The sequence below is a fragment of the Neopsephotus bourkii genome, unplaced genomic scaffold (assembly GCF_033783945.1).
Source record: "Neopsephotus bourkii isolate Nb327-2 ecotype Australia unplaced genomic scaffold, CSIRO-AGI_Nbou_v1 NB_168, whole genome shotgun sequence".
Taxonomy (NCBI): domain Eukaryota; kingdom Metazoa; phylum Chordata; class Aves; order Psittaciformes; family Psittacidae; genus Neopsephotus; species Neopsephotus bourkii.
In genome coordinates this window covers 3,353,047-3,379,751 of record NW_026900684.1, presented here as the reverse complement: position 1 = coordinate 3,379,751, position 26,705 = coordinate 3,353,047, and the positions used below count along the sequence as shown (strand labels likewise).

The 26,705-nt window shown below is 39.5% G+C and overlaps 1 protein-coding gene across 2 annotated transcripts in view; it reads left to right on the top strand.

The window, feature by feature from the left end:
* Positions 1–26,705, top strand: part of ASAH1 (N-acylsphingosine amidohydrolase 1) — a 1,168,835-nt gene that overhangs the window by 881,346 nt on the left and 260,784 nt on the right. The window contains exon 1 of one of the 2 annotated variants that reach the window (XM_061371389.1): positions 17,157–17,163. The exons of the other annotated variant lie outside the window; for it this stretch is intronic. Within the exon in view, the coding sequence (XP_061227373.1) occupies positions 17,159–17,163 (5 nt within the window). The 5' untranslated portion in view covers positions 17,157–17,158. Of the gene's footprint in view, positions 1–17,156; positions 17,164–26,705 lie in introns of those variants that run through there. 2 annotated transcript variants of the gene reach the window in all.

Here is a 26,705-nt window from a genome sequence, read left to right as displayed (position 1 = left end):
CTACATTTAAATATATACATATAAAAAACAGTTACTGTAAAAATACACTTCCCTTACATTCCTGGTGTCTTAAAAAGCAAAATGCACATCGTAAGCAAGGTTAGTGAACAAAAACAGTACGTACGTTAATGTCATCTTCACATTAATGTGAACTTCACAAAAAGTTCACAATATGCAAAAGACAATAAAGCTCCAGCAATGAACATACAAGTTATTATATTATATATAAGAATTTTTATCTAGCTGGTGTTTATGGGGAAGGAAATAACCATACAAACAACACAAATACTTACTTCTTCATATCAATTTCTATATCATGAATTGAAATGAAATTATCAAAACAATCAGACAAAGCTCTTCCAATTAATGAATGTGGCATATGAGGATGTTATTAGTTCATGTATTCATTTGGACGCCCTGGGTAATTCAAAAAGCATTTTACCTACTTTTGTTTATCAGACAACTTTCAGGAAAGCTAGGAACAATTTAGTCCTTAACTGCTGAAGTTATTAGCCTAGTTTGTAAACTCTATTTATCTGTTTTTAAGGCAAGTCTCTCTGCAGACATGATGATGGCATTTTATTGCAGGCATCATGTAGTGGGAATACAAGAAGAGAGTAAAACTTACCATTGCCAAAAGACTACAGCAGCTCCAGGAGCTGCGCACACTGCATAAAGGTGATGAATGGAATAATTGGCTGCTGGTTTTGCTGAGATATTTCATATGAAATCACATCTAAAGTCTGTGAACGTCCCTAAAGAAAAAAAAATAAAATTATTTTACATAGCAACATTGCCCAATAATGCTGCAGTCAATAATTCTTGTGGTAATTCTGCTATACTCTAGCAGCGGAAGCTTGTCTTTCCACTCTGTCAAAAGGTCTCTCAAGATCTAGGTTGATACCGAGATCCACAAAGGACCTTTATACGCCAGGATGGATCTCTGATTACTCCTTGGAGCCACGCTGTCCTGGGTTCAGCAGTAGCAGTCATTTTTCTCCTTCTTAGTAGCTGGTGCAGTACTGTGGTTTTGACTTTTGGCCTGGGAACAGCACTGATAACACCGATGTTTTTAGTTGCTGCTCAGTAGTGTTTACTCTGACTTTGTGAGCCTCATGCTCTGCCAGGGAGGAGGGGAAGCCAGGAGGAAGCAGAGACACCTGACCCAAACTAGCCAAAGAGGTATTCCATACCACAGCACATCCTGCCCAGGATGTAGAACTGGAGGCAGCTACCCAGAAGGGCTAGATCACTGGTCAGTCAGGCTGGGTATCGGTCAGCAGGTGGTAAGTGGTTGTATTCTCTTCCTTTGTTATTTCCCTTATCATTATTATTATTGGTGGCAGCAATAGTGGTTTGTGTTATACCTCAGTTACTGGGCTGTTCTTATCTCAACCCGTGGGAGTTACATCATTTCGATTCTCCTCCCCATCCCTCAGGGAGCAGGGGGGAGGAAGAGGGGAAGTGAGCGAGCGACTACATGGTTCTGAATTACAGATTGGACTTAAACCACAGCACACGTTTTGGTGTGCACTCCCAACCATGTATCTCCTGTAAAGTCTTTAGAATATGTACTCAGAAAAGGAAACATCAGGGGTCATGCTGGAAGTAGTTTCCATATGAAGCTAAGTGACCAGTAGCAACCCTTGCACATAGATTTGAATAAATCCATCTCTATGTATATTCACAGAACCTTTGTTTTAAATGACACTGCCCCCTGAGTTCCTTTTCAGAAACTGAAACACAAGTACATGTCCTGGATCCAGGACATCAGTATATGCATGAAAATGCAACAGCTTTTAAGTAGTAGGTACAAAATGCATAACACACAGTAAAGACTTCACCTATAAAGAATGCTGCAGGATTACTGGTTAGGATTATATCAAATTCTCCTTTGCAAGAAAGGCAATCATCTTAAATAAGCCAACAAGAAATTGTAAATGAAGGAAAATAAATGTAATATTGTAAAACAAGCAAGTTTTTATGTCTCAACTCCTTGCATGTCGGTACTTTCTGAGCCTCAGAGTCCTATCAACTTAGTGATAAAAACAAGATTTTTCCTTCAGTTAGCACTGCAAAGAGCTCCCAGAGTGGAATGAATTCTGCTGTGACAAATAGCAGGTTATTACTGGTAGTAATGTAAAAGGCACAAAAAACAGTCTGACTCCTAGATCCCAAAAGCAGTTGGGAGTGCAAACAACTAAAAGAAATCATCCTTCAGCTTGTAAACTGCACAAATTTGATAAGGAAGTCATTAACAGTGAAAGACGAGGGCCCTTTATGATGACATTGTTATGAAGTCACTTCAGAAGCAGAATTTAAGGTCAAAAAGTACTCCATGTCTTCCTGCAGGGGAGGCAAAATGCCATGTTTCAGGAAACCTGGTGCAAACTTCCTCTACTCTGAAGCTTCATGATTTCCCTTATAGTTTCCAGGAGGTATTTCTTTTTTTACAGGGCATTTTATTCCTATGTGTGTGTTCCCCTTGTTTTGCTGTTCCATTTTCCTGATATGGTCTCAGCTCTTGTTTTCTAACATATATCCTATAGGTAACACATACGTGTGTGTGTGTGTGTGTGTGTGTGTGTGTGTGTGTGTACATACAATTTACTTAATTTATTTTCACTCTTATTTTCCTCAATGTCTTCATATTTCATGTTGCTTTTGTGCTTCCTCTCCTGCTTGATTGTACCTAAGGGTACAATGTACAGTGTCTTTAAGATTCAGGAATTTGGATATGTTTATGAAGTACAAAAAAATCAGTAGAGGATAGAAAGAATGGTAGAGGATCAAGATTTATCTCAACAGCAATGATATGTGCTACAAAGAGCATCAAATGGCCTGGGAAACAGTATTGTCTCCTGCGCCACAGTCAGGTTCTTCACCAATTTGAAAATCCACTGGCAAATGTTTAGGTATCTGGTGGAAAATCCAGTTTAAGAGCAAGATGAGAGTTAAGCAAATTTGCAACTTCTCTGCTGCCTTGAGACAGCTACTGATTATTTGGTCTTTTAAGGAAGGATTTTTGCCTTCAGTCAGGAAGGACACCGTTCATTAACCATCCCATTTTGCTCTGTTGCAACAAATCAGTTTATACAATTTCCAAAAACTTCTGTAAGTACCTCAGCAAAGAGCCTCATTACTAGCTATCTACATAACAAATACTCTCATCATACCGTTTCTCTCCTGACATAAATGAACACTAGTAATTCAGTATAAGTGCTCATTTTATTTAGGCTGAATCATCTAAATCTGATTAACATCGAAGAGAGGCAAAATGTTATCTAAAAAAAGGATGGTAAAACAATAGCAGAAGGAGGAATGGAAGGTGCAAGAAGTTCTTTGGGTTCCTGGAGTAGTCAGGGGTGTAGTCAGGGGGGAACTGAACCTTAAAAAAATAGAGCCACAGCAAGGGAGTGCAGATGCACCTCCCAGGAGAAAAGTACATCATGCAAGCAGCAAAGGAGATGTAATGGTCCATGGGTAAGTGGTCCAAGCCTGATAACATGGCAAGAAGCAAGACAGTTCTGACTATAGAGGCTGGATGCTGTAGAAACTAGTTCAAATCCAACCCACCACCATCCCAAATTGGAGATGAAGTCCCTGAGGTAACATTGCCTGACATTGTCCTTCCCAGCCAGTCTACCATTCCCAGAACTCCTTTTTCCTCAACTCACCAGAAGATATCATACACACCTTGGGCCTCCCAGCCTCAAGAATATCTGTGTGTGTGCTTCAGAGGATCAGGTTGGCTGCCATTTCTGAGCTAGATGACAGCCACTATACATAGACCCCTGACAGGGCTTTGTGACGCACATTCATGCAGCCTTATTGAGGAATAGAACTTATTTCAAGGGACTTCTGATTAAAAAAAAAAAAAAAATCATCAGTATTTATGTTTGCTGTTCTTTTCCCTTAATCTTTTGTGCCATATATGCAAAATCAGATACACAGCTAAAGACACAGAGAGTTACTGTGATTTCCGTAACTGACGAGACAGGGTACTCCACGTGAAAAGAGGCACCCAATTTGCAATGCAGTATTATGGTGACCTGTAATTTTGATTAAAGACCATTTAAAAACTCCCTCATATCAAAACACACTGCTAGAAGTCTGAAATCAAGTCTTCAGCATTAAAGCTCTGTCATTTATCAGTAACTTTGTTCTGTGCTAAGCATGTTACTCAGAGGTACACTGAGCATTCCCCAGGGCTGTCTGACCAAGCACAATCAGCTAGATTGATCTGATAGCAGAATCAGGGCCCCTGCAACATCATGTGGCAAAAAAGGCAAAAGCCATCAAGTTAACTGTGATATAGTAAAAGAGAAACGTTTCCATACTCTCCATTGATTCCTTTAATGTAGCAGAAACACAGAATGCCAAACTTGGATCTCCACAACCCCCAATGAACAGGATTATGCTTATGAATTTCTCTTGATTGGATTACTACTTGGTTCATAAAAATATGTAGCACAAAAATTCCAGTAACACATACATTTGCATAGTAGGAATCATAGTTGTTGCTGGTTCTACTGGAAATTAAAAATTAGAAGTACACTGCATCTCACATGCCAATTAGGACGTTCACACCCTATGTTATTTATACAGCTATAATTACCAATTTATCTGTATTTCAGTTTTTAATTCTGAATTAGATCAGCATATCTCAACTCTATGTGTCATACAGAGAGTTTTCCATGTAGAAATTCTCAACTGCACTTCCCCAGGAGGCATATTAATTACAAACATCGGAAATATTACACAAAATTCAACTTTAGAATCCTAAAGTCAATATTCTATTTTGTTTTCCTCCTGGTCCAGTAACACACCTTTAATATTATGATTAGCCCTTCTGCAGGTGCAAAGTTGGAGGGAAGGAGAGAATCAAGACTGCTTCACCCCTATTTGACCAGCTGAGCAGATGGGGCCACCACTGAGGTTTTTCCCTCGCCTCTTACCAGTAGCTGGTCACCAGCACACAAGAGGCTGGAATAAACCCAGTCTTCTGCCAACTCCTCAGCACAGTCAGTGGAGATGATTGCCTGCCCATGATGCTGTCGAACAGTTGTCCTTCTCTGTCTTGGTCCTACTATATTGTCCATAGGAACACGCTGGTGGTGCCTAAACACTTGGCCTGTCCTTTCTGCCATCACTATAAATGGGCATCACAGCAACAGGCACGTGAATGATCCTTTGCCTCTACAGGAAGATGTTTCTGATAGTTGTGACAGCTGCACCAAAGTTGGAGCCAGACACAACATTTTGGTGAATGCCAATGTACCCAAAAATGTGACTTCAGCTGACCTAACAAAAATAGTGATTTTCTGTCAACAGCACTGAAAGTCTTGGTTTTAGATTTTTTTTTTTCTCCATGGTCAGATTCCCAAACTAGCGAAGAGAAGGAGAGGCTGGATTCTGCTGTCACCCCAGCTGCAGGGCTGGGAGCACTGTGCCAGGGTGCACAACACGCATCCCCAGTGCCTCCTCAGGGGTGGGGAAGATGTTCAAATAATGCTGTAACCATTTGGCTTTCTGTACAAATGCTGGAGATCAAATGCTTCAAGCAAGCAAGGTTAAACTTTCAATTCAATGTGAAAAATAATAAATATTATTTTTGTTCATTTGGAAAAAAGTGCACTTTGGTTCCCCCTCATTTACTTCCCTTTTTCAGGCTGTAGGAATAACAGAGCCAAAAAAAAACCACGAAGCTACACACTCGCTCTGAAAATACCTTTGACAGGTAAGTGGTGTGTAACTCTAATTCAATGAGCAAACTGCAGCTTATCAGCATTCAGAAAGGGATTTCCAGAAGTACAACAGACTGCAAACCATCACTGGCACAATTCCCGTTTAACTTGCTCCTGGACCTCCTTCTGATTTTTTTTTTAGTTTTTTTAACTGAAGTAACAGAGGCTGCTCTCCAGGATCCCTCAGTTGCAAGAACTCCAAGATAACCCCTTGCTTACTATTTAGTCAGACCAGTATGCTCTCATTTAAGATTTGCAACAGCCCACAGGATAAACATTTCCATTAGCATTATTATTTCATTTTCAAGCATCTTTGGTCAGTATCAGAGAAGGCCTTTTTGGTTAATTTAAGCATACACAACCGTAAAATATTTGCACATCTGAAACCCCTCCTTTTGCTGCTATCAGGAAAGAAAGAAATCAAAAGGAAGAAAGAAAACCACACATTGATTTTCAAAAAAGTCTCTGACCATAGGTCAACTAGACAGTATACCCGCATCGTGTTTATTTTTCACAGAAACCACTGTCTCATTAGTAGCCTTCAAATGTACAAAGAGTAAAGGCTAGCTGTGAGCCTGAACTGCAAAAATCACACCAGCACTAATGCCTTCAACTTCAAAGTTTAGTTACTTTCAACAAAGTTTTTGGCAATCTCACTAAACTTGCTAGCATGTGTGTACTGCTGCTTTGCATCTGCCTCCAGAAATCAGGCTTTGTTGGAAAAGGTGCTAAGTAAAAGCTATGCAACAAATCAAGGGTTGGAACAGGGGGGCTTTAGAGGTAATACTTTCTTTCCTTAACAAACTCCAGTATTAGCTCTCTGTATCTTTGTCACATGTCTGTCTATATTTAGAATTTGAGAACAAAAATTGCAGAAGACATATGCTTTGACAGACTGTTGAGTATAAACTTAATTCTTTACCTCCAGATTTTTCTCACCCACACTCAACTTTCTACTCCTATTGCTGCCATAATATATTTGTTTGTCATTCAGATGTCTGATGTGGGAGCCATCCAGACATATTTCTCTTACCTCATTCTTTGTCAATATATTTAATCATTCCAGTCTCCTCAATGTTACAGACCTGTGCACGTGCCCTGTGCTGATGAAAGCCACACACACACATTTGTAAATCCACAAAAGCCACAGTCTAATCAAGCAACCAGAAAAACTGGCAGAGAACTCAAAAGCAGCAAAGCTGTATTTCAGTCATCCCTAGGTTAACAAAAAGCCTAAAGCAATTTCTGTCTGGACCCCAAGCCCAGCAACAAAACTCAGAGGTAGAACAATCTTACAAACAAGGACCTACAAAGTACTTAAAAAACATAAGGCTGATAATGTGTATGCATTAGATTGCCTCAGTAGGAAAGATCTGAAAGTATTTGATTGCTAGAATCAAATTTATATTTTAAAATACTCCAGTCGATTTTTTCCTTCTATCAGATTTTATAAATAATGTGATTGCTTTATCAGACTGATTAATAAACATTTTTAGGTATAAATATATACATAAACCTTAGCAATAAGTCTGGGTTTATGATCAGTGTAAGATTCTATAATTTGTATTCACTGGGCAGAAAAGTGATTAAAATAATACTATACAGAGGATCCATCATGCAAGAATCACTTGGACATGTTTGCAGAAGAGATATCAAAGGCATGGTTAATACTTTCAGTAGGATCAGAATCACCCTCCAAGGAATGAGGTTGCAGGAGCGTGGTTTGTTTTGTGTAGTTACAGCATAGCAAAGTCTGTTTAATCACCTACCTGATATTTTCATATGCATATGGGAATCCTGCAGTGGTATTCAGCAGGAGGCAGTCAACGAATCCCAACTGCCAAGAATTTACATGATTTTTCCTTTGTAGTCATGCATTTTTTATCTTAGTAGCTTAAGAGCTGAATCATGACCATCTTAGTCACGTGGAGCAAAAATTCACTCTTCAAGCAGACCCCCAGAAGACAGTACAAGTGCTCTGAAAGTAAGCCACTCTACTATTACTGTACATAAGGGATTTCAAAGCTGGTGCAACGATTTGGTAAATATTTTAGAAACATAATCCTGGGCAGGTGTGAGTAAACAGAGTTGCACTAATTCAGTTGACTTCAACAGAACTATTCCAACTTACATCAGCTGTGAAGCTGATTTGAGAGTATTTACCTAAGTGTGTGCAGCAATAGAAGAAAAAGCCTTTCTCAGTGTCCTAAAGAGAATCCATGTGCTTTACATTTAGCCCATCATCCTGTGGTGTTAAGCATGCAAGATCACTGCACCAATCCAAGTCCAAAGAAATATCATGATTTTCCAATGTCCAATAACAACTTGTGTCAGATAAAGATAAGATGTGAAACTCTGAGGCTGACTTTCTAATGTTCTTGTCTTCCAGTAGCACAGTGTTGTCAAAAGCATCCAAAAAATATTGATTTTTTGCACTCAGAATAAAAGATTGATGAAATTGCAATAAGAGTACAAATGCACAGTATGTGTCCCTTATCGGGTTATGTCATAGAAAGGAACAAAGAATTATTTAATATTTATATTTTCTTTTGAAGTCTCTTTTTTTTCTTGAGGTCCATTTTATCTCATTACCAAAAAAAACCCAAACCAACAACCTGACCAGAAGTTCATGGCTCAATGAAGATGCTGAGAAACTGTTTTCTTTCCCTCCACACACACACTCACACACACACACACACACAGAGAATAGATCACAAAGGCATTTTCAGTGCTGTGATGCATTTTGGAATTGTGAAGCAGAAAAGGTTTTATTTTCCCAGTTAATAATACCTTATTTACAAGATCTGTAGCTTTCTCCCACTGACAGTGTATAGACAATGCCATACACAGTGGTGAACAGTAGTCTGTTATTTTAGGTTTTGCTTCATTATCATAATGGAATGTTATGCTATTATATGTCATCTTGCAGGCAATTAATATTTATATCAGCCATGCACGATGCTTACTTCTTTTTTTAGCATTAAAATAAGACTTAATTAACTCATTTTTATTGAAATTTGACTTTACTGCACATTAGCCACTGTTACTGTTGTAAACATGTAAATCATTGTGAAAGCATTTATTTTTGTTATGGAGTATATAACTCACTTTATATTCCAGAATGCCTGCTGATTTAGTCTTTGAGCTGAATATGAAAATTTAACTTAATAGTCCCAAAGTAGCTTAAGGGATCTGAATCCATAATAAAAACGTAACTGGTGAACTGTCAGTTTTCCCATGAGCTGCTTTTTTGAGTAACCTGGTATAAGAAAAAAACCCAGCTGGGTCTGGTTTACAGGAAAGGTTTCCAAGCAAAGGCACATAACCAATCAGTACAGCTCATGCCATGTGCCACTGCACTGCCTCACTAGCCCCAGGGTGCAGGACAGTGTGGAGCTTGGGAACAGTTTCTAGCTTACTTGAGGAAAGGTGGGACAGGAGTTTTGGAGCCCACATAGCAAAATTTTCTGAAAGCCTTAGCAAAACCTGGTTTTTGTTTCGTTACAAAGGACAGTGAATTAAACTGGCTATGGTGGGAACAGCATATGTGTAACTCCAGCAGTGAGCTAAAAAGTGCTGTAAACTTTCAGTTGGCAAAATCACATACTCACAACTGCCCTTTATAAGGGCCGTGTCCTTTATTGCTATTAGTTTATGAACTGAAGCTGGTAACGGTGCATATAGATTGGTTGAAATAAAGTATTGCTTTAATAACAAGGGAAAGAGTAACTTCCTTATTCTCTAGGAGCTTTTCTTCACATTCTCTATGGGAAGCTTTGTTTTGTCTCTAGTAAACACAAGTCTGGAATTGGTAGGTAAAAGAAACTCCTTCCATTAATATTTTATTGAAAACTCACATTTTAAATTTTCTGCAGCAAGATCTACCTGTGTGTTCTCAGTCTTGCCAGCTCGTTTTTTCTTTTTCCTTGGCAGGCAAACTCTGCATATTGCTATTCTACTGGGAATATAGCTTTTCAGTGGGTATACTTACTTAATTATTTTGACTAAGTTATTCCTTCCATTTCATCATACGTCTATGCAATTCATGTGTGCTTTAAATTACTACTAAAATGCTTATAATACAACATAAATAGTGATGCCCATACATTTTTCTTCCCTTTGGAAAATAATTATCCTGTTCAAGCTATCTACTGCACCTAAATCACAGCCCATCAAAAGCTGTAGACCAATGCATAGGATTCCTCATGGGTCATCTGTGTGTGTGCAAACCTTAGAAGTACTGTGGTGCCAAAGCTCAGGATATCATATTTCTGTCTCATTTTATAGTCAAAGAAGAACGGCAGCCACTTACAGAAGGGTGAGGGGTAGGCTGCAACCCCTGCTGGGTTTGACCATATGTCTCCATTAACTATGCAGACACTGGGGGCATAGGTTACACAAGCACATGCTTGTAAAGGACTGCAGAGATTATTCAGTTCACCTGATCAGGCATTTAGCTGACACATTTTGGAGAAAAAAAAATAAATCTCTGGATCATCTTGTATAATGTATTTTTAATCTGGGGGGGGGGGGGAGAATTAGGTAAAAATTTTTAACTGTTATTGATATTAATATTTTTTTTCAAAGGTCACTCGTGTAATAGGATGGATTTGTATGGGATTTGCTTTTATGCTATCATTTCATTTACCAGCTTTTCATATTTTGCAGACTACAGGCTGATTGATTAACACATCTTCTTGCCCTGATGAACAAACTGTTCCGGTGTCAGTGCTGATAGATGTTTAGCTAACCTTTTCTAAAAGTCCTCCAGATATGGAGATCCCTTATTGCCACCAGGGACTCTAATCCAACCTTTAGGTTTTCAGCATCATCTCACAGTAAGAGCATAAGGAACAACACACTGCACAGACCATAGTGGTTGAGTGACTGCAAGTGGCGAACAGCTGCTTAGGGAAAAAGATAAGGGTAGCAGAAATCATACTTTTTAGTATTGCTCCCTCTGCATCCAGAAAACTACTCAGAAACATGCAGACTCAAACACTCTATCCCCACCTTTTTATTTAATGGAATTTTCTAGATTATATTTTAAGCCATGATCCTAGGACAATAAGTGTCAGGATTTACATATAGTGGAAGAAAAATATTTCTGTTCCATCTAATCATATTTGTACCCCAGTTGGCATGTTATAGAAAAACTCATTTTATATCGACCTGCCTAGTGCATTCAGGTTCAGATATTCCTGTCCCTTACCCCCTCATTCATCTTTTTGTTTCTCCCCACAAAGAAGCAGGGGAGAGACAGTAGGATTGTACCCCACTGCAGGGATAAGCAGAGCAGGGTCGCTGGCCATGGCCCCATACTGCCCAGCACAGAGCCCTGGGGTGAGAGGAAGCCTCAGTGGGGTCTCTTGAAGCTCTCTGCTGACATAGCTGTTTTCACAAAGAGAAACATAGCAAATGCACTTGACCTGCTTATTAAAGATTTTACTGAGTAGAGCATTAAAAATCAACAACTTGGTTTTTTTTACAGCATCATAGCACTTTTCTGTAAATGTAAGTCAAGTGTCAAGGCTACTGTAAATACAAAAAGTTGTATCATTTTTTATTTCTGCCTTCTACTCACTGAAATATGTACAGCTTTCATAGAACTGGACGTGTAACTGGTTAAATAAGATTAACTACTTTTCACAATTCCCACTGCAGCACGATGATCAAAATAACATGATTGCTTCTATGAGTTAATAAGAAATAGCTAAATTTTCATCAGTGCCATACATTCTCAGTTAGTAGTTCCTTAGCAACTAAAATAATATTCCCTGCAGGGAAAGACAAAAATCTGCAGACTGTATGTCTAGCTGGTATTTGCCCAAGGTGTAAAACATAAATCACATTTTCCAGGACTTTGACATTTTTATGTATTTATGCCATTTTGTGCCAACAGCTTAAGCCAGGTTCAGTTTTGTTTCACAATACATTTTATGCATAATGCAGTATGTACAAACTTGTTTGAAGTGGGAATACTGCCCAGTGTTAGCACAGGAAACTGGCATCTCCTGCTAATTTACTGGGATAATGTACGGTTAGGTGCTACATTTTCAGTGACAGAACACAGATATAATTACATATCAACATTTTAAGATCATCATAATTAGCAATTGATGAACACTCATAATTTTATAAAATAAGAGGTTTTAGTACAGCTGTACTTTGTTAGCATTTTTTAACATTTAAAAAATCATACCATATAAATACAGTGCATGACATAATGTTACTTTCTTTTCCTTAATCAACTCCTCCTCTCTCCATATATAGCAGGACAGAGATCTCAGCAAAATTTTTTGCCTGGTTTCTGTTTAAAAAGTCTCTCTCTCCCCACAGAATAATGAATTGGTGAAATTAAAAACACATCAGGAGTGAAGAAAAGTGTCTTATGTTGCAGCACCAGTTCCTTTGGCTCCACACTGCCTGGTATTACTCTTGCTTGCACCAGGGCTTTACGGATCAGGCAAGAAAATGAGAAAGCCATAATCTTACTTCCTAATGGATCCAGATACAGTTATCCCTCCTCAAAGAGATACAGAGGGGATAATCACAGATACATATCTCTGCATGCTATGTGCAGTATGATTTTGAAAACCTTTCTATAAAATTGGTACAAAATATCTACAAATTTTGGAGACATTATAGAGGACAAGTATTTAATCAAAATTTATTATGATTAATAAAGAATTTCTACCAGAAAGAATTGTTCCAAAAGCGAAAATGGTTAAAATTCCATCAAGTTGTTTAGGCTGTTTCACTTTCATCTTTTTTTGAACTTTGTGCACTGAAAAACACATTATATGGCCATTATTTTTTCAAAGTATCACCATGAGTCACTGTCTTTCCCTTCAAATTTTCTCCTTAATCTTGAAGTATTCGTAATATTTGCTCTTTGGATAACAGTAAAAAAAAACCAAAAAAACTATCATTCAGTTTTACTGTATCAGACCTTTTTGAACACTCTGGACTTGATCACTAATAGGAAATATTCCTTGCTGCTTTTGTACTACCAAAGCTGGGAGATGAACTGACAGCAGTTTCCCCATCATTGTGAAGAGGCTTTAATATGCTATACTGTGATTTAATTGTTTGACAGTGTGACTCACTTGAAATGGGATCTCCTCTTGTGGCCAATTTACTAATGTGAAGACAAGCTTGCTGCTGAAAAGGCTGCTAACAGCTTGTTTGTCTTTATCTGCTCTCACATTGGTGATGTAATTTTCTCTTCACTGTGCATATTCTGCCTCCATTAAAATTAATGCAAATTGAAAGGATACACAATGAGATAAAATATAAACATAAAAGCACATATTCAAACCAAGATTAGGACAGTTAAATGAGAATATTAAGGAATAACTCAGAACATCCCAAGATTGGCAAGCAGCTTTCATAAAAATTCTGACGTATTTCTCTTCTCTGCTTTTTCCAGGTCTGAAACTAATGGATAAGGTCTACAATATGTTGAGATATGTCACCCTCAACTTTGGCATACTGAAGATTCAACACAGCAGTTCACACAGATACTGTCCCAGGATCTGAAAGCTGGTTGCTGCCAAAGGAGCTGGAAGGCAGCCTCCTACTTCAAGCACATTAGGATTATCTCAGATAAAAAGTTGCTCTTGGTCTGCCACTCTAAAATAAAAGAGAACACTACAGTTTCCCACAGCAAATATTTTTTCTATAGTGAGTTTATAGAATGTCGTGGGTTGGAAAGGACCTTAAAGAGCATCTAATTCCGATCTGGGCAGGGACACCTTCCACTAGACCAAGCTGCTCGAAGCCCTGTCCAGCCTGGCCTTGAACACTTCCAGGGATGGGGTAGCATTTCCTTGGTCATAATGGAAAACTGAAATAGAAGCTGTGAAAATATTAACTGAGAAAAAACTCACAGTACTCAACACTTAGACCAGTAATGGGAGTGATCTTGACAGGCCACCCCCCCACCCCACCCTCCCAAGATTTCTTGCTCTACCCAAGCAGGCAGGAAATAGATTACTCCAGGAGTCTTCCACTGAGAAAAGCAATTCAGCTTTGGGGTTACCACATCTTAGTTTTTTTCTGTTTCTTACAGGTTAAGCCAAGTCTCTAAGTTCAACTACTACAAGTCGGCCCTTAAAATCTACACAGAAGCAGTTCCTTTTAAAAAATGTCATAGCTGGGGAAAACATATAACAAGTTGTATATAACTTCAGTAGTCTGGCACTGACTTTATTCACCCACTGAGCCAATGGAATGTATGTTTAGTAGATCCCTATATTTTACCTAATGATTAAATATTCCCTATGCATTTCTGCAGCAATAGTTTGTATTACACCTAAAGTACAGTTTTACAATGGTGAAAATAAGACAATTTTCTAATAACAGACATTTACATTTTTCAGAGAATTATGCATTATTTATTTTTCCATTACACACCTGCCTATGCTTAACATACCAGGATTCTCTGGCTTACTTACATGGCTTCAGCATGTTTCAACAATATTGGATAACAATAATCCAAAAATACATTTGCATGCCAAACAATTGCACATCCTTTGTTTTGACTCTATTATAATTATTACCCTAACTCCTGCAATTACTACTCATTAGGTATTGATGTAGCCATTTCCTTTCATTTGAACCCAAACATGAGGTTTTCATAGGAAATCTAAGAAATAAAAACCTACCACAACTCTGTTTCACTTACTTTTTCTCTATCTGACTTGGCGGTAGTTGGACATACATACATAGAAAATCCTATAAGATGTTAACTACTTCCTGAGAAGCAGATGGTTTTATGGCTAGAGCTGCAAGTGAGCTCCTACTTATCCATTTACTTGTACCTTTCCACAGATGGTTATTTGGGTGAGGCTTTGGAAGCAAGAACTGTGCCAGACAGAAGCATCAACTTCAGGAGCAATCTGTAAGGTGGCAGTAATTGTATCCCACAGCATGCTCCATGACTCTACATGAGGTTGAAAAGCCCTTCTGCCAAATCTCAGTGGCCAAAAACCCGTCTGTCTACAGTTCTCAGGCAATACAGAATCAGGGAGGCTGGCAGCACAACCTGTCATTTTCAGTTATGACAGGAAAGAGGCAGCAAAAGAAACTTTGCAGGAGTCGAGTCCTTTGGAGAACAGTAAGTAGGTATCACAGTATCACAGTATCACAGTATGTTAGAGATTGGAAGGGACCTCAAAAGATCATCTAGTCCAATCCCCCTGCCAGAGCAGGAACCCCTAGATAAGGTAACACAGGAACATGTCCAGGCGGGTTTTGAATGTCTCCAAAGGAGACTCCACAACCTCCCTGGGCAGCCTGTTCCAGTGTTCCGTCACCCTCACTGAGAAGAAGTTTCTTCTCAAGTTTAAGTGGAACCTCTTGTGTTCCAGTTTGTACCCATTTCCCCTTGTCCTATCATTGTTTGCCACTGAGAAGAGCCTGGCTCCATCCTCGTGACACTCCCCCTTTATATATTTATATACACTAATAAGGTCACCCCTCAATCTCCTCTTCTCCAAACCATAGAGACCCAGCTCCCTCAGTCTTTCCTCATAAGGGAGATGCTCCACTCCCTTAATCATCTTAGTTGCCCTACGCTGGACTCTCTCCAGCAGGTCCCTGTCCTTCTTAAACTGAGGGGCCCAGAACTGGACACAATATTCCAGATGAGGTCTCACCAGGGCAGAGTAGAGGGGAAGGAGAACCTCTCTCGACCTACTAACCACCCCCCTTCTAATACAACCCAGGATGCCATTGGCCTTCTTGGCCACAAGGGCACAGTGTCTGCTCATGGTCACTCTGTCGTTCACCAGGACCCCCAGGTCCCTCTTCCCTACACTGCTCTCTAAGAGGTCATTCCCCAATCTATACTGGAACCCGGGGTTGTTCCTGCCCAGATGCAGGACTCTACACTTTCCCTTGTTATATTTCATCAAGTTATTCCCCGCCCAACTCTCCAGCCTGTCCAGGTCTCGCTGGATGGCAGCACAGCCTTCTGGCGTGTCGGCCACTCCTCCCAGCTTAGTGTCATCAGCAAACTTGCTGATAGTACACTCAATTCCCTCATCTAAATCATTGATGAATATATTAAATAATACTGGTCCCAGTACCGACCCTTGAGGCACTCCACTAGATACAGGCCTCCAACTAGACTCCGCCCATAGACTACAACTCTCTGGCTTCTCTCCTTCAGCCAGTTCACAGTCCACCTCACTACCTGATCATCCGGACCACACTTCCTCAATTTAGCTGCGAGGATGCTGTGGGAGACCGTGTCAAACGCTTTGCTGAAGTCGAGGTAGACCACATCCACCGCTCTGCCATCATCCATCCACCGTGTTATTTCCTCATAAAAGGCTACGAGATTGGTCAAGCATGACTTCCCCTTGGTGAAGCCATGTTGACTGCTCCTCATAACCCTCTTATCCTTGATATGCCTTAAGATGGCACCAAGGATAAGGTGTTCCATCACTTTCCCAGGAATGGAGGTCAGGCTGACCGGTCTATAGTTACCCGGGTCCTCCTTCTTGCCCTTTTTGAAGACAGGAGTGACATTTGCTTTCCTCCAGTCCTCAGGCACCTCTCCCGTTTCCCAAGACTAGGTAAAGATGATGGAGAGGTAGGAGAATGAGCTTAGATAAATGTTGGTATACATTCACCTTTTACATAGCCAGGCCATTGAAAATATGGGAAATAGCCCTAGACAGCAGGGGGACCCAAGATTGTTGGCTGGTATTCAAGGATCACCTGCTACAAGCTCAGGAGTGTTGCATCCCAACTAGAAGGATGTGCAGCAGGAGGGCCAGGAGACCTCCTTGGATGGATAAGGAGCTGCTGAGGAAGCTTCAAAGGAAAAAAGAGGCTTACAGAAGGTGGAAGCAAGGACAGGGAGCCTGGGAAGAGTACAGGGATGTTGTCAGGAAAGCTAGGGACCAGGTTAGGAAAGATAAGGCCCAGTTAGAATTAAACTTGGCTAGGAATGTGAAAGATAAGAGGAAGGGATTCTATAGGTACATTGAAAACAAAAGACATATTAGGGACAACATGCCCCCCCCCCCTCCCCAAACTATCAGGAGAACTGGCTAACCTGGATTTGGAGAAGGCTGAGGTTCTGAATGACTTCTTTGCCTCTGTCTTCACTGGCAAATGCTCTGACCACACCAGCCGGGTCTTGGAAGACAGACGCAGGAACTGTGAGAACGAAGACCTTAGGCCCACTGTAGGAGAGGATCTGGATTGAGACCATCTTAAGAACCTGAACGTACACAAGTCCATGGGACCTGATGAAATCCATCCGCAGGTCCTGAAGGAGCTGGCAAATGAAGTTGGTAAGACACTGTCCATCATATTTGAAAAATCATGGCAGTCAGGTGAAGTTATCAACAACTGCAAAAAGGGAAATATAACCCCCATTTTGAAGGAGGAGAATGGATGACCCGGGCAATTACAGACCAGTCAGTCTCACCTCTCTGCCTGGCAAAATCTTCGAGCAGTTTCTCCTAGCAGGCATGCTAAGGCACATGAAAAACAACAAGGTGCTTGGTGACAGCCAGCATGGCTTCACTAAGGGGAAATCCTGCCTGACCAATTTGGTGGCCTTCTATGATGAGCCAAGGAACTGATGGACAGGAGTAGAGCAGTTGATGTCATCTACCTGGTTGTGCAACGTGTTCAACACTGTTCCACATGACATCCTTGTCTCTAAATTGGAGAGACATCAATTTGATAGGTGGGCCACTCGGTGGATAAAGAACTGGCTGTATGGCCACACGCAAAGAGTTGTGGTCAATGGCTCAATGTCCAGCTGGAGACCAGTAACGAGTGGTGTCCCTCAGGGATCGGTGTTGGGACTGGTCTTGTTCAACATCTTTCTCAGTAATGTGCACAGTGGGATTGAGTGCACCCTCAGCAAGTTTGCCGATGACACCAAGCTGTGTGGCTCGGTTGATACCCTGGAATGCTATCCAGAGGGACCTTGACACACTTATGAGGTGGGCATATGCCAACATCATGAAGTTTAGCCCTGCCAAGTGCAAAGTCCTACACCTGGGTCAGAGCAATCCCAGGCACAGCTACAGGCTGGGCTGAGAAGAGATTCAGAGCAGCCCTGCGGAGAAGGACCTGGGGGTGTCGTCAATGAGAAAATGAACATGAGCTGGCAGTGTGCACTTGCAGCCCAGAAAGCCAACCACATCCTGGGCTGCATCAAAAGGAGTGTGACCAGCAGGTCGAAGGAGGTGATCCTGCCCCTCTACTCTGCTCTCGTGAGACCTCACTTGGAGTATTGTGTGCAGTTCTGGTGTCCTCAACAGAAAAAGGACATGGAACTGTTGAAACAAGTCCAGAGGCGGTCCACAAGGATGATCGGTAGACTGAAGCACCTCCCATATAAAGATAGGCTGAGAAAGTTGGGGCTGCAGAAGAGAAGGCTGCATGGAGACCTCATAGCAGCCTTCCAGTATCTGAAGGGGGGTTATAAGGATGCTGGAGAGGGATTCTTCTTTAGGGACTGTGGTGATAGGAAAAGGGGTAATGGGTTAAAACTTAAACAGGGGAAGTTTAGATTGGATATAAGGAAGAAGCTCTTTACTGTAAGGGTGGTGAGGCACTGGAACAGGTTGCCCAAGGAAGCTGTGAATGCTCCATTCCTGGTGGTGTTCAAGGGCAGGACGGACAGAGCCTTGGGTGATATGGTTTAGAGCGAGGTGTCCCTGCCCATGGCAGGGGGGTTGGAACCTGATGATCTTCAGGTCCTTTCCAACCCTAACTATTCTATGATTCTATGAAACTCCAAGTTAGCTGTTTGTTCCTACTTCAGTTCTTCAAGTGGGCTCCTGAAAAATACCATACAATATACATTCCTTACAAATTTCCCATTAAAAGAAAAAAAGCAAGAAGTATATATATATATATATACACATTATATTCATTAATTTTCCCCTACACATACATATCATGAAGCCAAAACCAAGGTTAAATTGCACTTCAGCAAACTAATTACATGAGAATTACCTCTGCTAATTTTGATTTGTTCTATATGTAAAAGTTTTATCAGCATAATTATTAGGAATGAAGAAAAGCAAAACCAAACTGCCTTTACTAACATATTTATGTCAGTGAAGATTGTAAATTAGGTGTATGCTAGTATTTCATTTGATTTATGCTATATAAGAATAAGAATTATTCTTTTCAGAATAACTTGCTTCTTCAATCTTACTTAGAGGTATTAATTAATGAGATAGTTATGCAAAAAAACAATGCCTGAGGTAAAGATGAGTGACTAGTGTGAGTCAATAAGATTGAGAACACTTAATTCACCTCCTTACCAGCAGCTGGACTAGTGAAGAAGCTTCTTGTTCCTTTTACTTGTCTAAAACTGTAAAGCTACCACATATGACTTAAAGATCTTCTCTAATTGCCCAAGTTATTAGACCACTGCTCTCGAAATTCCTCATCAGAGTTTAAGGTCCCTTAAGCAGTTCAATATAAGTTTGAACTATAAGTCCATGTGAGTTTAAGTCTAAATTTTCCGCATGACATGACAGGACTCTTCTGTTGAAGGGTCTCTTCATATCTAGACTCATGAATCTACCAGAATAGTATTATAACTACCACATCATAAAATAGCCTGCAGGACAAAGTGTTTTATCATTTCAGTTAATGCTGAACCAGTTTTCAACTATTAACACTTCAGGCATTTGCTAAATGGGCAGGTGCCAGCCTAAGCTTAAATACCTATCTGGACAGACATGAAATACTAACACAAATTGTACATATATTCTAGAAAAACAGATCTGAAATCCCATTTTTGTCCCCTGGCCCTGTAATCCCCCTGGTGGATTAATCACCCTCCTTCTGCTTCCAACCTCAGCTACAGGGCCTAATATTCACTTCTGCCTATACATTTGGCCATTCAGTTATCATCTTCATAGCCATCTCTTCATTGTGCTCAGCCACTCTTTCTCACTCTGGCTATCCCCTTGTTTACACCATGTTAATTCTGAATATTACTAGCATAGCAATTTGCTCATCCCAGTCATTCACAGCTAATTAGATGAGTATCTAAGAGTTCTGGAGAGAGTCTGTCATAATCTATTCATCCTTTCTATGAACTTTCATTTAGCACCATTTTTAAACAAGCTTGATTTTGAGAAATGGATTGACCATGCCATTTCCTGTTCCTTCTCCATATTTTAAAAGACAGTATATTCCTCTTCCCTGAATTAAAATGTTGTGTTCCATGGGACAACCTTTTCAGTGTGCTTCCTTCTGATTTGCTAACCACTCCATTAATCCTCATTCAAGTTGTAATCAATCAGCAGATGACAATAAAATATCTATCCAATAAAAAGCTATGATAGAAGCTAAAATGACATACCAAGTTGGCACACTGCACATAACATATTGGGTAGTTGAAGTATGGTCATTTGTTCCTATCACAATTTGTAGCAGGGACACAAACTGACATGACATGAATGTGTTCTCTTGAGAAATCTTCTTTTCATGGCAAAGAGTATAATGAAAATTGAAAAAGGTATTGCACTAGCTTAAATGAAGCCCATGGCAGAATAATGTACTTAAACCTGTGGTCTTCTGAAATGCAGTGCAAAATTGTAATTTAAGCTGCAATGAATTCCCCAGTTAAGACTTTTATATATATGGGAGATATATATGTTTCTCATATACTAGACACATGATTATGCAACCACAGAACCACATAATCATGTCATATTCAGCTGTGAAAAGCCTTCTGTCACATATTTTATCGTGAATTTCCCTTCAGTTTAGTTCCTGGCATAAAACTGATGTTCTCAAAATTAATATACTGTTAGCATATTTTAAGAAACACCGTATTTGCATAAACCATACATGGGGATTCAATAACTTTGTTTAGGTTGAGTCAATCACTGCACTGAGTGATTAGGCTCCAGAATTAGAAAAGAACACTCAGAACAAAGCAGACTGCTTTATTGCATGGATTTCTTTAATATTTCTTAGGAGCAGATCAAGAAATACTTTCAGATGAGTATTTTAGTGTCTGTACATCAGAACCTCCTATTCAGTAAATAAACAGGCCCCTATCAGCAAGTTTTCACTCATAGTTCATGAAACCTTCAAACAGATGAAATTTTCCATGCCAAATTCACATCAGCCAATCTAAAGTTCCATGAAAATAACCTGAAAATATTTCACAACTCCTTAAACATCAGAAGAACATGCAAGAGTCCCAAACCTCTAGTGCTATTTCTACTGTTCTAGGAATTCATAGCATGAAATGAAGTATAGCTAAAGCTGATGATGAGGTATAACTATTATCTCATTACTGAACAGGATCTTAAATTAAAAATGTAATGAGACATTTCTCAACAACAAATTCCTAAGGACAAAATTTATCCTTCAAAGGTCTAATCTAACGAGTACTTTATAGGAGAAAGAAATGAGATAATTAGGTCAGAATTCACTCTTACAACTTACGGGCAGCTCAAAGCTGCACTGAACTGTCACACACTTATGACAGAATGGCACCTGGTGACCCTTTTCATTCTGAGTTACAGTGTTGAATTAAGGGCTTTGCCAGTGAGCACTGAATATACTCTTTCAGCATATCAGAGGCTCTTCATGCACAGTTGCTCTTGCATTTCTCTTCCCACTGCACTGTAGTCTACTGCGTACATATATATTTCCAAAGAACTTCTGGGAAGATCTGGAGAATCTCTTTCCTTCTTGGGAATTTCTGTTTGACTTTATAAGCACTCTGTTTCTTACTGTCTTATAATCTTACAATATGTAGGGCTAAGTAGGCCAATTGCCAAAACACATCTGCACCTGGACAGACCTTGCTCTGTAAAACCTAGTCGTCTTTTTCTTGTGTCTTACCCTCTCACAGGGCATCAGAAGCTGTCAGGACAACTTCTGCAAGAGCGGAGCAAACAATTTATTAGGGCTGGTTTGAGGCCATCCAAGCCCTTAAAAAACATTAAAAAAAAGAATAGGAAAGGAAATGAAAAAAATAAAAACCAAACAACTGGAGCTGTGCAGCTGTACAGCTGCAGGGATGGGTAACTCACTAGTGTGACTGGTCAGCATCTAGGTACAAGACTAATAAGCTGTCTCTAGTCCATAAAAGGACTAACAAATATCTACAGATGACAGCTGTGGTATTGTACAATGAAGATACATAGATACAGAAATGTCCAAACACAGCTTAAACTTGTATAGCAGCAAGTAAACACATGGTACCGCTAATGACAAGAATTTTGAGAACATGGTTAACATATGGATAAAGTAATTAACTGGAAATGAATGACAGACATAGGATAATCAATCCAAAGTATATTGCCGACTAATAGCTTTGAACAGTTGGACTCTAACAAGAGTTGCCAGATCATGAATATGAAGCATGAGGTTTGCTACTTTCTATACTTAAGTATGTCTGATAAAAACAGCATCAGGTCATGCTTTGTGGAAAGGCTGAGCAAGTCTGGTCCCTGCAAGAGGTGAGATGCAGAACATATCCTCATTCAGTCAGCAATGAAGAGTGAATAGCTGTAACTCAGTGCCAAATGTGGGTCAAAGTGTTGAAAGAGCCAGTATTCCCCAGGTGGTGGCTAACACAGTAGCTCATGCAAGAGGCAGGTGCCAGAAGGAACAGCCAGTAGTCAGAACTGTAAAAACTTCACATCATGGTTTGAATCATCTGTAGCCAGACAGCAGGTTATTAGGAATCAATTCATTAGCATGAATGTAATCTTATTGCTTGATGTGATTAATGGAATCTGTAGAACATGGCAGAAGACATTAAGACACACAGTCAAGAAGGTAAAAGCCATCTGGGATATAGCAACTGGGAAGGAACAGTCTTGGTTGTGACTAAAAGGAAACCAAGAACATCATGGCTAGCACTGCTTAAATCATACATATGAGATCTTAAAAAAAAAAGGTGCCATAAAACATTTCTTTGAAATACAACAGCTATAAAAGTTTCTTAAAAGATTAGCAGAAGCCACAGGCCAGTGATCTACGTACCCTATGGCTCCTTCACTAATCCATACAAACTGACAATACCCTCTATGAATTTTAATTGCTCCACGATTTCAATGACCATTAGTATTCTAGTGATATATTCAAGCACAATTACAACAGTTTGCCTCAGACCCTCTCATACAGGAACCTTCAAAGTTGGCTTGCAAATTGAAATGCAGGTTTTAATAATCTAAACTGATGGAGTCTAGAAAAAAGTCAAGATTTCACATTGACAGCTACCTGCAGGTCATAACATCACCACCTCTCTAGCTATAAATCTATTGTGAAAATTAAACGTGCCAAGATTTAGGAACCAAAGATCACACCTCGACAACTCTTTGCATTAAAAGACAGGATATTATGAAGACAACCTAATGTTCATTATTTCTTGAATTCAGGAGCCAGGGGTACAATTACGTCTTAAAAGAAGGAATGGTAAATAGTAAAGTAGTAGAAAACATTTCTTCCATCACTAAAAGCGTCACAGCATAACAACAGCTACTCTTGTAGCCTGGGCAAGTGGGCAAGTGCAAGGCTTTCATGAGATGTAGACCATGCTGATTAATAAGTAAAATCCAGTGCTGTTAGCCTGAAGCACATTAATCAAACACGTTGTTTCATACAAAAAGAAGTGTAATTGGATAGGATGCAAGGTTTTTAGAAAGATGTCTAGGAATAAATATTAGGACAAAGAGAAAGTCATCAGGACACACAGGTATGGCCCGCCCGACCGAGGGATCTCCTGAAATGGAGCAGCCAGGGATTTATCCCACAACATCAGCATCTTATTGAAGTGAAGTCAAGATAGCTCTCCTGAAAAACTACCCAGAGCTACACCAGTGCAACAGAGATCAGAATCTAGCTCACAGTATTCATCCACATAGCTTGAGGGAAAACAGCTGAACTACTTTGATTCTCTTTCTGAAATATCTTTCATGCAAGGTTGGGCATTTTGCCCATAGCTGAGCCACTGATAAGAAACTCTGCTTTAACTGAAACTGTCTTAAAACGTAAGAGAGCTTTCTCTTAAGGATTACATAGCAAGCAACCTGATTTGATTTTTTTTTTTTTTCCTGATTTTACAGGCTTCATCACAAAAAAAATGAAATTGTGCTTTCTACCTTGGAACGCAGTGACAGCTAGCACCAGGGCCAGGAGAAAGCTGGTCTGAAACCACTACTTACATTTCTTTTCTGAACTCTTGAGTACAAAATATTTTCTTCTTGTAGTACTAAGAGTGAAAGAGCTAGAAACTTGGATAACTAACATTTGATTTTACATAACCGTTAGTCAAGTAAGAATGATCCACAAACACAGAACTTTTAAACACCAGGTTTTGTTGGTTTTGGTTTTGTTTTGGTTTTGTTGTTTTGGGTTTTTTTCCCACTGGATAATATACTTTACTTTAGAAAGCCTGACCACATTTAGCGACTGAAAAATTATCTCTAGGAGTGTACATTCATAAAGGTCTTAAACTTGATGCTGATGGCACTCTCCCTCTCAACTGCACAAACCAGAAACTATTGTACTGAAACCAGTATAATGTACCGGGACATTGAAAATCCTAAGTCACATTTACTGCCTGGCTAGATGAACAGATCCCAGGCTCCTGGAATTGGACCAGAGATATAAATATAGTCTCAGTGCCTTTCGTCACCAAGACAGCAAAATAGCAGGAGTCAGTCTGAAATGAAGGGTATATTCAGAGGTAGATCACTAATTCAGGATGGGCTTGATCAATAGCACAGCATTTGCAGTCTGACACAAACTGTATGTATTCATAGTGCGTTACAGTCCATTTCCCTCAGCTGAAGGAATACATACTCTGCAATTTTGCCTGCACAGCCTGGGCAAGGCTTTCAGCAATGCTACAGTACTAAGTACGTCATTTTGGTGACAAATTTACAACAGTTCAATAGGTTTGAGATATATGGAACGTGGTGACATGCTAAACAAGTCTGTGAGAGCATCACCTTATGCAGGCATGCAGGGTGTCTTTCTTCTGCACAGCACTTGAAAGCCCAGGTGATCCTATACATTTCAGCCTAGAGGTATTTACACCTTGGGCATGAGCCTCTGCAGAGTGAGACATGACTACTCTGCTGAAATTATACCAGTTTTGATCTTCAGGCCATTCATCTAGCTGGGCTCAAACATTACATGATTATACTTTTACTGTCAGTCATATTTACCTATCAAGTAAAAAGTAGACATGCCACAGCACCAGAGAGGCATTGACAAAGATGGGAATAGTCCAAGCCGACAAACAAAATATGGGAGCAAATGGAACAATCAACCAACTTCACTCCTTTATCCAAATTATGTAGGTTATGGGACTTGTGCATTATTTTCCAGGTCACTTATTTTTAGCAATACTTTCATTGGAGAGATAATGAAAAATGAAAGAGAATGACAGAGAAAAATGTGCATCCAAATGTGTGGCTGTACAAATTCTGTTATGTCAAAGGTAAATAGTCTGATTTTTAGAAGCTTCGTACTAGTTGTGATATTTTTCCACACCAAAATTGAATCAAATTTGCACAGGAAAGGTTTGGTGAACATGAACTACACTGTATCACCTTTCTGGGAAAGGAAGTCTTTCTGACACAAAATGAACTGTCATATGTATAGCTGACTCATTAAAAGGATGGACAACGTCCTTTTTGCCCTGTTTATTTTCCTCCTTATTTTTGTACTTAGTGAAGATGCACTGTGGTGACAAACTCTGGAAAAGTTTATATCCTTTTAAAATGGAAATGAGTTTGTTGTTTTTTTTTAAAGATCCAGTCTTGAGGAATTGTTTCTGGAAGCTCACCATGTGGATGAAGTGATAAGGCAATAATTGTCTTCATTAATTAAAAGCATGCTTGCATAAATATATTTTAAAACATCAGTATGAGAGTTTTCTACTCTCTTAAGAAAAGCAAAGTAGATTTATCTGGTTTGTTTATATTTAATGGTTTTAAGTCAGTTATTGGGGTGCCTGGATCCAATCCCTTTCATGCTTTGGAAACCCATGCAAAGCAAAAATATCCTCATGGAAAGAATCATAGTTCTTGAAATCTGCTGCAGTTGTAAGGCTCGCATTGCATAGACAGGTTGTGTACCTCACTTAACACAGATGAATGCTGTTGTATGTTATGTTTGGGGAGAAAGTGACAATATAAAATTGCATTGGTTTCCATTGAAAGAAAAATAAGCTCTCTGCATATCTACATAGTATGTTAGATAATATTTAGGTAGGATGCATTTTATTGGAAAGAACATAAAAGGACATGTTTCTGTTTTCCAATTGTGCTTGCACATATTAAATTTTTCAGCATACTGTGTATGCTGGCATATTGTAAAATAGGGAAATTAAGGACAAAACCAAAATCAGCTAAGCAAAGCATAAGTGAAACAGTACTGCAGATCAATCAAATGGAAATCCAAATAAACATATATTTATAGATGTGATGGCATTATTTTTTATCTATCTCGCATACCAAGTCAGTAATTGGATTAAAATCTGAGTTCGCACTTATTAAAATAATTTCCCATTAAAATAGAGAAAAGAGAGAGAGAATATTCATTAGGACAATTAAGCAGCATAATGAAGACCAAATGGAATCAAAACAGATAACCACATATAAAATACAACTAGAGAAAACAATACTTTTGTAAAACTGTCTAATGAAGGATTGTAAGGGAGCATGCACAGGTTCAATTCCTTTTTTAGAAGACTTCATGGAAACCTGTTTGCTGAACTCTAGTCCCTTGCACAGGCCATGTCAGAGAAAGTACATGCAAAACTTATAGTCATTCTTGACACGTTTGGTCAGACCACAGGTAAGAACTACTTAGCCAAGCCCTGAGACAGAAAGCAATTACTTATTGAGTCCTGATTTTCACTTTTGTGAGGAAATCACCTGAAATTATAAGGCACAGATTATCTGTGATTAATATGTTCTA